We start from the raw sequence: 12169 nt of genomic DNA, 5'->3' as shown, positions 1-12169 counted from the left end.
CCAAAAAGTTATAATGAATATTATTTAAAAAAAACCCAGTATACTGTACATTTAGACTAAAGGGAAAAGCTGAAGAATTAATCAAAACTGGAAATATTAATCCATTAGAAAAAATTACACTAAATGAAAACAAAATTAACAATAAAAAAATGTTTATCCCTTAAAATAATCCATTAGAAAAACCCCACACTAATTAAACAAAAAAGGTTATAATAAAAAATGTTTGTCCCAAAAAATACATACACGAAATGTGTCTAAATTAACAATAAAAAAAAACCTATCCAATAAAATAATTCATTAGAAAAAAAATACACTAAATAAAATACAAATTTATAATAAAAAAATGTTTGTCCCTTAAAAATAAGTACACGAAATGTTTTTAAAATTAACAATAAAAAAAAACCTATCCTTTAAAAAAAAATACTTATTTTTTTAAAATTAATTCTTACCTAAAAACCAACAACGTAAACTAAAATGCACAAGCTACGTTTAAAAATTTAAACAAACATTGAGGGCGTCAAACTAAAGACAAATTTTGTAAAGGAAAAATTTTGTAAAGGAAAAATTTTGTAAAGGAAAAATTGTGTAAAGGACAAATTTCAGAATCAACGAACAAAAGTGTTTACGAACTGACCATAAATGAACATAGAGGGCGCGTATAATGGCGAGTCGCGAATTTATTTCCCAGTGGTAAGGCCAAGATTTCCCATTGGCTGCAAGACAGCATCTTCATCGTACATCACTTCTCGCCGGGCCAGTGTTCCCCTATTATTAAAGCTATTATTTGCTCTATGGTCTCAGATGCTGGCCATGCAATTGCAAGACGACTTAAAAGTTAAAAACTATTGTACGTGTATCCATGAAGGTAGGATCCATATGGAGCATTTTGCCATATGCAGCTGAAAGCTGGCCTACTCTGGTGGCTTACGATCAGGGATAACATGAAAATAAAATAAAATCAGTGATACAGTCTGCTCTGAAAACCAGTTGAAATTTTGGACTGTTGGCTGGTGCCCGACTAAATTTTTTGATAGTGAAGAAATTTTGTTAGCAGTATGATTTGCTAAACAAATGAAACTGGTGGGCCCTGTTAGTAGTCACAGTGAAAGATTTTTTAATCTTGGGGGAAGGGAATCTTGAGGGATTCGAAAGCGTCCTTGGTTTTTGAAACGTAGGTGATGCTGCAAATCTTGAAACGTGAGCCTATCGACTAGGGATTGAAAGCGTACCTTTTGATATAATAAAGCGTAACTTGGAACCTAAATGTATCTTGGAACGTAAGCGTATCTAAGTAGCTGCGTAGCCAAGGAACAACCATGGTTATAAGGTTGGAGACTTTGTTATAAGTTGAAACACAATGGTTTATTGAGCAACTGCAGATCTGGTTGTGTGACATACAATCGGCTTACTAGCATAAGATTCAAAGCATGAGTGTAGACTTGTACAAGTCCTTCGTAAGTATTATCACAACACTATAATACAAAATATCTTTTGGAAAGTAGTCTTAACCATATCTTTTAGAACAACTCATGGGAAATTGCGGATTTTGATTGCTTAATCGAGTCGCGACTATTGGTATTCAACCCACTTGGTTAGTCGTGCGACTAAGACTATGTACTATGAAAGACGTCGCGATCGAATTCGTGAAGTGCGCACGGGCACAACAAAATCCCCCGCTAACCTGTGAAAATGTTGACGTAAGCAAAGAATTTCCTGCTTTCCAAAGTGTTGATTCTTTGCTTACGGTGAGGAGCTGCTAACGTAGATTACGAGTGCGCAAGAACCGAAATTCCCCGCTATCTTGTGAAACACGCTTGACATAGCGCAGAATTCCCTGCTTCCGCAAGCGTCGATACGCACAGTAAACAGAGCCATGGAATTGGGGGCGGGCTCCAGTGCTCTGATGTGTACATGAAAACCCCCATTATATCCGAATGTCTACAAGAGCTTTTCTTTTTTTTGCAGGTCCATAGCACACACATGATCAGCCATGAAAGCACAGGTTTTTATCAATGATCGTCACCCCATGCATGGACTGTACATGTACATGTACATGAACCCATCATGCATGGACCAATGCACTGTAACTGCAACTGTGAAATAAAATTGTTTTTTATTATTATAGCTCCATGAAATCACATGTTTCAACCCATACAGCTATTCTTATTATATGATAATAGCTGTAATAATAGGGGAACACTGGCCCGGCGAGAAGTGATGTACGATGAAGATGCTGTCTAACAGTCTTGCAGCCAATGGGAAATCTTGGCCCTACCACTGGGAAATAAACTCGCGACTCGCCATTATACGCGCCCTCTACGTTCATTTATGGTCAGTTCGTAAAAACTTTTGTTCTTTGATTCTGAAATTTGTCCTTTACAAAATTTGTCTTTAGTTTGACGCCCTCAATGTTTGTTTAAATTTTGTTAACGTAGCTTGTGCATTTTAGCTGACGTTGTTGGTTTTCAGGTAGAATTAATTTTAAAAAATTAATGTAATTTTTTTTAGTTTATTTTTAATGTTAATTTTAAAACATTTCGTGTAATTATTTTTAAGGGACAAACCTTTTTATTTTATTTATTTTTTATTTCGTGTATTTTTTTTCTAATGGATTATTTTATTGAATATGTTTTTTTTTTAATTGTTAAATTTAAAAACATTTCGTGTAATTATTTTTAAGGGACAAACATTCTTTTTATTTTTATTTATTTATTTAGTGTATTTTTTTTCTAATGGATTATTTTATTGGATTTTATTTTTATTGTTTTTTTTATTGTTAATTGAAAAATATTTCGTGTATGTATTTTTAAGGGACAACAATTGTTTTCATTATAACCTTGTTTTAATTTAGTGTAATTTTCTTTCTAATGGATTATTTTCAGGGATAAACATTTTTTTATTATTAACTTTTTTGTTCATTTAGTGTAATTTTTTCTAATGGATTAATATTTCCAGTTTTGACTAATTCTTTAGCTTTTCCCTTTCGTCTAAATTTACAGTATACTGTTTTTTGTTATGTTATTCATTTTAAACTTTTGATGCTCTGTGTTTACGATCAACACATAAATTCTGTTAATTTATTATTTGTTTTATTTTTTATCATTAATATTTGTAATTGTTCTTTGATTTTTTATTATTTTTTTTGATGTTAGTGTTCAAAAATAGTTAGTTTTTATTTTATTTAGCTTTTGGCCCTTTTGGCCGCCCATAGAAAACAATATCAGTTCTCAATATCGAGAATAACAGATTTAGTTTAAACACATGTCATAAAACGGTGAATCGTGCGGAAACAAGGGTGGGTTCTCCTGTTATTTTCTCCCGACTCAGATGACCGATTTAGCCTAAATTTTCACAGGTTTGTTATTAACTTACCGTCGGATCATAATCCCCTCTGTTGATGCACACATGTAAAAACCCCCCATTTTTACATCGTGCCCTTCTAGCCTAGTGGTCATCAGTCGCGACTACACATCTGAGAATTGCGAGTTCGAATCTCCGTCCGAAATCAATATTTTTTTATCCCCCAAAACTAAAAATATATTTCTTTTTGTAATATTTAAGTTTGATTCTTATCTTTATATCGATAGTGTTGCCTTTTCTTTTTCTCAAATGTTAGCCCAACATAACCTGTGTGCATGCATGACATGATGATGTTTAAAAACACAGTAAGCGAAAAATGGTGATCATAAGCGCAGAGTTTGCAGGTTAAGAGTTCTGTGAAATCAACTTGTAATAGATCAAACATCAAACCACCGACCCCCCCAAAAAAATCGTAATTAATTAACCACGTGACCCATATTTGTATATTTAATTGTACAAGGGGACAAAGTTGTTGGAACTTCCTGTTGATGCTGACATCATGATAACATCAGCATAAGTATTGGAATTGCACTACCTATTGAACCACTCGGAGTGTTCAAGGAGTCCAACACGTCAGTCTAGAGTCCAACTCTGATTGTAAAAATCAATTCAGGCATCATCTTCAAGTTAATTTTATGCAACAAGCAAACTTATAAATTTTCTGATTTTATTTCAAAGTGTAACATAAATGGCTGTTAGCAAACGGTTTCCAACAAAAACTACATGGTGTACGTGCACAATATTCTTACTGGCCTCAAGCACTTACCTCTAGATAATAAATCAAGCATTCAGTTCAAAATGATAAAAGTTTGTTATTGCCACATTATTCAGCGAACCATGAATCATACACAGCTACAATTCACAAGAAAATCTATGTGTGGAGGGTTACAGACAGCACACAATGGAACCGGAGTTTAACAATGACAATACCAAAAGTGCAATCGTCAGCCGTTGAAGTTTATTATACATGGGGCTGATGGTGATCAAAAGGATAAAAGTCTGTTGTCGATACAACCGCCCACTTATATTCAACGGACCATGAATCACGGACCATATGCACAAAATAAAATATTCAAAAGAATATCCATATAATAGATTTGTCTGGTGTATAAACTGATGTCCCAACCATGGGATTTTCGTGTGTTTTTGCTAGATTCCTCGCTCCCAAGGTGACTACAAAACGTCTCTAATGGATAACAATGGTATATTTCGACATGGTTTTTTTCCCAGCAAGAGTTGTGGGGCCCAATTTCTCTAGTATTTATTTTGGGTATTTTGTTTATCTGTTTCATTTAAATATATGGTTAAGTTTTATTTTACGCTAACTGTTTTTGTGTTTGTTCTTCCTGTAATTTTGAATTGTTTTGCCTCTACATAAGATTACACCCACTAAATAGAATTGCTTACATTGCTTTCTTCGTTAGAAAAAAAAGGGGGAGGGGGTCCGTACTCGTTAAGGTTTGCTTTTTATGGGCCCTTCAATCCCCTACATGTGTTTTGCATTGATTTTTAGTTTTTGTTTTCTATTATTGTACGATTGCATTTGCTTGTAATAAATTATTTATTACCTTCTGTGTAGACTAAGCAAGTCTCGCGCGTATTTGAACTTGCGGGACCATTATGTTCCAAACGTGGGACATTTTGTTTCGTCCATTATTTTAGTTTAACGTTATTATGACCATGAATATTAGAAATATTGTTGGAAATGTAATACTAGTTAACAAAACGTATACAAGTAAAATCCTTTCAACAAAAGAAATCCTACTTTCGGGATGTCAACTTCCCGAGATTTAAAGTTATCACAGGAAGACGAAATCCTAATTTTAGGATGTCGACATCCCGAGATAAATTATCACAGGAAGACGACATCCTACTTTTAGGATGTCGACATTCCGAGATAAATTATCACAGGAAGACGAAATTCTTCTTTTACAATGTCGACTTCCCGAGATAAATTATCACAGGAAGATGACAACTGACGTTTAGGATGTCGACATACCGAGATAAATTATCACAGCAAGACGACATCCTAATTTTAGGATGTCGACATCCCGAGATAAATTATCACAGGAAGACGACATCCTACTTTTAGGATGTCGACATTCCGAGATAAATTATCACAGGAAGACGAAATTCTTCTTTTAGAACGTCGACTTCCCGAGATAAATTATCACAGGAAGATGACAACTGACGTTTAGGATGTCGACATACCGAGATAAATTATCACAGCAAGACGACATCCTACTTTTAGGATGTCGACATCCCGAGATAAATTATCACAGGAAGACGACATCCTACTTTTAGGATGTCGACATTCCGAGATAAATTATCACAGGAAGACGACATTCTTCTTTAAGAATGTCGACTGTTTGTAGTTATAAGACTCCATGGGGATAGGAGAAAAATTTGGAAAAACCGTGACCTCAATTTGACCTCTACTTCCGGGTCAACCGGAAGTGGGACCATATCTCAAGAACTACTCAACCGATTTTCAATTTGTTTTCACTTACAGACTCCTTGACATTAATATTGACTGTGAAAACTCGTGACCCCATGTTGGCCTCTACGTCCGGGTGAACCGGAAGTGGGACCATACGCCAAGTACTATACAACCGATTTTCAATCCTGTTTGTTCAGTTTTATCCTCCTAAGGCATTAAAAATAAACTTTGAAAATCCATGACCCCAAGTTGACCTCTACTTCCGGGTCAACCAGAAGTGGCACCATGTCTCAAGAACTACACAACCGATTTTCTAACTTTTTTCAGTTACAGACTCCTTGGGCGTTAGAGATTAGCCTTAGGTTACCGTGACCCCATGAAGTGGCACCGTAACTCAAGACACTGTACAGTATTTTTCAAACTTTTTTTCAGTTATAGACTCCTTGGTAATGTTAACACATAATCAAAGCAAAAGAACACGGAACAGCTTTGTGTTTGTTCACAAACACCTAATGTCTAGTTTTATATATAAGTTGTGATACACGAAGTGTGGGCCTTTGGACAATACTGTTTACCGATGTTGTGTGATTGCTTCAGCGGCACCTTATAGAGATACCATCATAGGTCTACTTTGCATTAAGTTTAACTTAAACGCCATGCAAGATGACTTTTTTGTGATCTTATTATTAGATTCTACCCAATGTATCCCAAGAAGACATCGACACAATCAAATGTGTGTTCTGGGAATTTGGTGAGGAGTCCAGTTTCTGGTCCACAGAGGGCTGCCAGCTTGCTGAGATGACCGATGACAAAGTGTCATGTGTTTGTGACCATGCTACTAACTTCGCCATACTTGTGGTATGTAGTTCTCTCCAAGACTCTGGAACACTTTACATAATCCAACACTTTATTTACGAGTCTGATTTGAGCATATTTATTTAATTTTGCAAATCATGTTTTGATTTTAAGAGTAGCCTACTAGGATTGTACATGTTGAGGTTTATACAAGTAGGTATGTGCAAGATAGAGGTACATGTTGCGGTTTTGAGGAGTTATGTGTTAAGGGGTCACTGTAGTTACATGTTGAGGTGTCACAAAGGTAAGTGTCAAGGTTTCAATGAGGTACGTGTTGAGGTTTTAATGAGGTACGCATTGAGGTTTCAAGGAGGTACATATTGAGGTTTAAATAAGGTACTTGTTGAGGTTTCAATGAGGTACGTGTTGAGGTTTCAATGAGGTACGTGTTGAGGTTTAAATAAGGTACTTGTTGAGGTTTCAATGAGGTACGCATTGAGGTTTCAAGGAGGTACATATTGAGGTTTCAATGGGTACATGTTGAGGTTTCAATGAGGTACGTGTTGAGGTTTCCATGAGGTACGTGTTGAGGTTTCAATGAGGTATGTGTGGAGGTTTCAATAAGGTACGTGTTGAGGTTTAAATAAGGTACATGTTAAAGTTTCAATGTGGTACGTGTTGAGGTTTCAGGGAGGTAGTTATTGAGGTTTAAATGAGGTACGTATTGAGGGTTAAATGAGGTACATGTTAAGGTTTCAATGTTGAGGTTTCAAAGCAGTGGATGTTGAAGTGCAGGTGTCATTATTGAGACAACTCTTTATCGCCTCAGGGTAAAAATGTAATGGATCTACGGGAAACATCCAAACAAATTTTTTTTTACCTTTTTCTCTGCGCAGGATGTGAAGGGTCAGAAACGTAGAGATGATGGTCTCTCCTTCACCCCAGCACTTGATCTCATCAGCCAAATAGGAGGTGCTCTATCAGTCGCAGCTCTCGCTATTACAGTAGTAATTTATTTGTCTATAAGGTAAGTCTGTGGGGGGTGGCACTGGTCGCAAGACCGCTCTTTTCAACAAGACTGAAGAATGGATGTAGAGAAATATCAGCTGACCGACCAGAACATCTAATTTTCCACCTATTTCTAAATAGGCTTTATTTACTCACTTGTGTAACCCTTGACAGTGAAGCCATCCTTTTTCATTCAAATTGTATTGGAGACATGGACAGAAAGAAATCATATCTTTTTTTAAGGAATTAAAGATCTATCATTCTTTAATGGCAGTTGTGGCTTAAGTGACAAAGCCCAAACAAACGAACAAACAAACAAAAAAACAAAAAAACAAACAAACAGACAAACAATGTATGTTAATAGCTGATGATTGATTTTCCATCCAGCAAACTACGCACCGGCAAATCTCGTCAGATTTTCATCCATTTTTGTTTCTCCTTGTTGATGCTGTACATTGTGTTCCTGGCTGGCATTGACAATGGAAGGGTAAGTGTAAAGGGAAGGTACACGTTTGGTAATTACTCAAAACAAATCTTAATTTAAAAATTGATTTGGTAACGAGCAATGGAGAGCTGTTGATAGTATCAACTATTGTGAAAAACGACTCCCTCTGAAGAAACATAGTTTTTGAGAAAAAGGTAATTTCTCACTAAAATATTAAGAGACTTCTAGCTAGAAGTCTTTTATTCCTATCTGAAAGCATACAAATTTGTACAACAAGGGTGCTTTTTCTTTCATCATTTCCTCGCAACTTCGACGACCAATTGATAAGGGAACGTGCAGTTCATTATTCTCTGATCTCATCTGCAGGGTTCTGGAGGATGGTGTGTATTTGTTGGAGCTCTGATTCACTACTTGAGTCTGACCACCTTGATGTGGATGGCTGTTGAAGCCAGGAATATGTACGTCAGCACCGTTAAGGTGTTCCCTGAAGACACGCCACGATACATGATCAAAGCTGGACTCCTTGCTTGGGGTAAAGCTCTAAAACATGAATTCAATTTCAATCGATTTCACATAACATAGGACTGGTTGGACACATCTTTTCTTTTTTGGCAAAGGCGCTGAGCCAGTCCTAACTTAGCATCGGTATAAGGGTCTTTTTAGAGGAGTTGAATAATTCTGCATAACTTGCCACTCATGATACGATACATTTGGGCACATCATCAGCACATGCAGTAAATATCATGATGGGCCTTAAACAAAGCCTTGTGGAACACTAGCATTACCCCTACCATTAATTCACACTGTTTTTTAATTTTTTAAAGGATCTCCTCAGAGTTGAATAATTCTGCATAACTTGCTATTCATGACATGATACAGTGGCTCGACACATCAGAACTTGCATGGAATTTATATTGAGTGGCCTAAAAAAACACCTTGTGGAACACCTGCATTGCTCCTACTATTAATTCACACTGCTCTTATTTTTTAAAGGATCTCCACTGATTGTCCTGACCGCAACTTTGGCAGCAGCGACAGAATCCTACAAGCATGATGATTAGTAAGTTTTGTAATAGCGATACCTATGAAATACTAACTTTCTACTAGGACCGGAATTTAAAGGGATTTTAAAATATTCCTCTAGAATTTTTTCAATTCAACAATGAGACGTCGAGTACAGAAACTTGTACCTCGTACTTGCCTGATGCTATGTAGGTTCATGTAATGCTAGAGTAGTTTGACAACCTGTTAGTGTTATTGAAGTATCATCATCATAGCCGTCCTCCCGAGGTTGTTCCCGGAGATTTGCTTCCCAACTATGAGTCTTCATAGGTCTCTGTTCCTTGCTAGGTGTCCTGCTGCTGCCACTGATGGTGTGTCAGCCTCTTCACAGAAGTGCTTGATATCTTCCAGCCATCGTTTCCCCGGTCTACCTCTGGGTCTGTTATTGAATAAAGTACAATTAATTAGAGCTGTTTTACAACACAATCATCACTTTTATTTTGACTGTAGTTGTTTCATCTCTCCTGGTCTGCCCATGAACCTCGGTCTCATCACCCCAATCGCTCTCATCCTCCTCCACAACGTCATCACTTTCATCCTGGTCATGCGCAGTCTCCTCAAGGTCAAAGAGGCATCTCGGTCAGAGCAAATAACCAAACGCCTCCAGAATGCTGTGGGAATCTCAGCCCTCATGGGCTTAACTTGGTGCTTTGGGTTTCTGGCCATTGAAGGGGCAACTTTTGCCTTCCAGCTCCTCTTCTGTCTGTTTAACTCCTTGCAGGTCTGCTCATTGTATTGTTTCTTAAATTATTTGGGTTATTTGAGCTGTATTCCATACATAAAACAGGGAGAACACAATGTGTACAAAACTTATGATAACAAATTCAAGTTTTTTATGAACATATCAAAATGCGCAAACTAATTTGCATGCAACTGATTCCAGGCAATGTTCGTGAAGGAAAGGCAATCAAATTGAAATATTCACCTATGTTTCTTAGTGATTGTAAGGCTATTATTTGAAAAATTACTCAAAAAATGTGCTACCAAAGTGTTCCATTTGCATGCATCGCAATTGGTTGCCTCAAAGTTGCCTCATGTGAAAAGGCGCTTACACTCTACTGAAGTCAGTGGGCGGTCGGCCCTCTGCTTGGAAGCCCACCACTTTATTTAGTCATATTGCAGAAGTAAATATTATAGAATAGATAGATAGAATAGATTTATTTATTGTCCACGTTAAAAACCATAGAAACGTGACATCCACTGGCCAAATACAAGTATACACAATCAATATAAAAACTATATAATTACAAATTCATATGTATGTCGCTATTGTTTGTGGTAGGGTGTGGTCGTCTTTGTCATGTTCTGTGCTCGACGTGAAGAGGTCCGAGCAGCGGTCGCCCCTTACCTTAGACGGATCTGCTGTTGCCGTGTCTGTCAAGCACCTGAGCTTCATCCCGATAGGTCCTACGATCTCCCAACCTCTCAGACTGCACTCGGCACTTCAAGTATTAACACAGCCAGCCTTGATCTCTCCGTGTCTGTAGCAGTGGAGGAGTCACGTAAAAAATATGTATCGACAGAGGCTCTCTGAATTACAGGGCTTTTAAGTTTTCCCGGGAAGGGATTTGAGGCTCAGGGATGGGCATAGCTCCTTTTTACTAGAGGAGCTTCAAGGTCAAATTGAGTTTTATGATCCACTCACTTAACAATAGATAGAGTCCCAATGAAACTGGGAACAATTTTAAATCTCCAACCTCACCTTTAACCTGTTCAAAGTGCACTTTGTTATATGCCCTTCAAATAAGAGAAAACAGATCGTTGTCCCGATTAATATTTGGTAGCTAGACCCTCAAAATAATTCTACTCTAGACAGATTTGAGAGTCTGAGAAAAGACTTACAGTGTGTAAAAATTTTGCCTATTTGTGACCTGGGCTTGTTGACTTCCAACTTGAGGTATTGTGGATGACATAGGCCCTGAAATAAATGGTTCTTTGTCGAGAGGTGTAGGGACATTTTCCAAGATTGATGCTCAGACTTGTAAAATTAGGGGTGATTTTATTTAAAGAGAGGGACTGGAGAATAAATTAATGGACCCTGTGACTCCCCATATCAACTTGAGCAGAGGATAACAGTTTAAGCGTCAATGAACAGATTCCTTCTTTAAACGAGCTGCGAGACTTCTAAGTATATTGGGCTTTTTTGTTGTTTTTTACATTTGAGTTTTTTGCACCGTATGCTTATTAATATGCTCAGTTTTTGAAAGTTTAACACCTTTAGAGTGTTTTGCTAAACGGTGATTCTTTGGTATATATTCACTGATTTTAAATACGTTATTTCTAAACGGAGTCGCTATATAGTTTTGCATAGTATAAATAATATTGTATTGATATCATCATGACGCTATATGCACAGTTGTCTGCTTAGAACATTAATTTTTGCGAAGCAGAAAACATATCTAAGCTTAGGTTTTTCGTCTTGGTTAGAATACAGTTAGCACTTCTTACTTGTGCTCAAAGGTAGCCTTCGTCAAGGCAGTCGAATTATTCACTCCGAAAAAAGACCGCCGCTGTATAAAAAACCCACCCGTATTCACTGTGCGTAACATCGCACGACACGATGCCCCCGTACACTATCCGCATGCGTCGGCCGTCAGCGGCCTCCGCATGCGGTTAGTGGTACGAGGGCGGATGATTTGTGTGCACAGTAGTCGTACGATGTGACAATGTGTATACGGGTGGGTCATGCGGTGTGATCGCACGCACCATGCACAGGGCATAAGGGTGGGTTTACAGCGGCGTCTTTTCGGAGCGAATAATGCGACTGCCTTGAGCAAGGCTAGCTCAAAGGCTGAAAAGTTAACTTGTTAGAAGGATATTATGTATGCATTTATTGATATTGCAGAAATCACAGTAATTCAAAATGAATAATACAATATGTTATATAATCAAATTGATTGTACACAGAGTTATGAGTAATAAATAGAAGTACAGGGCTACCTTTTATACAAATATTGGCTGCAGGATATGAGTACATTAAAGGCAGTGGACACTATTGGTAATGGGAGACTTTCAGGACGCTTGGTGGCAGCAGACTTACCAGGTAAAATCCATTGTTC

At 37.3% G+C, this 12169-nt stretch overlaps 1 protein-coding gene across 1 annotated transcript; it reads left to right on the top strand.

Annotated features, from left to right (window-relative positions):
- Positions 1-6494: 6494 nt before the first annotated feature.
- On the top strand, positions 6495-11025 carry LOC117292147 (adhesion G-protein coupled receptor G2-like). The gene is made up of 7 exons (XM_033774083.1): positions 6495-6658; positions 7492-7622; positions 7991-8090; positions 8415-8580; positions 9042-9108; positions 9561-9831; positions 10393-11025. The coding sequence occupies exons 1-7, from the start codon at positions 6599-6601 to the stop codon at positions 10642-10644; spliced, it is 1047 nt and encodes a 348-aa protein (XP_033629974.1). The 5' UTR covers positions 6495-6598; the 3' UTR covers positions 10645-11025.
- The last annotated feature ends 1144 nt before the right edge of the window (positions 11026-12169 follow it).

The sequence above is a fragment of the Asterias rubens genome, chromosome 7 (assembly GCF_902459465.1).
Source record: "Asterias rubens chromosome 7, eAstRub1.3, whole genome shotgun sequence".
NCBI classification, from domain to species: domain Eukaryota; kingdom Metazoa; phylum Echinodermata; class Asteroidea; order Forcipulatida; family Asteriidae; genus Asterias; species Asterias rubens.
This window is presented reverse-complemented; position numbering and strand designations above follow the sequence as displayed.

What these genes read in the sequence shown, in the direction of transcription:
- LOC117292147 (XM_033774083.1), top strand. Translation starts at nt 6,599, where the DNA reads ATGACCGATGACAAAGTGTCATGTGTTTGTGACCATGCTACTAACTTC. An exon ending in CTAACTTCGCCATACTTGTG is followed by an intron (nt 6,659 to 7,491) that starts GTATGTAGTTCT and finishes TTCTCTGCGCAG; the next exon opens with GATGTGAAGGGTCAGAAACG. An exon ending in CTGGCATTGACAATGGAAGG is followed by an intron (nt 8,091 to 8,414) that starts GTAAGTGTAAAG and finishes TCTCATCTGCAG; the next exon opens with GGTTCTGGAGGATGGTGTGT.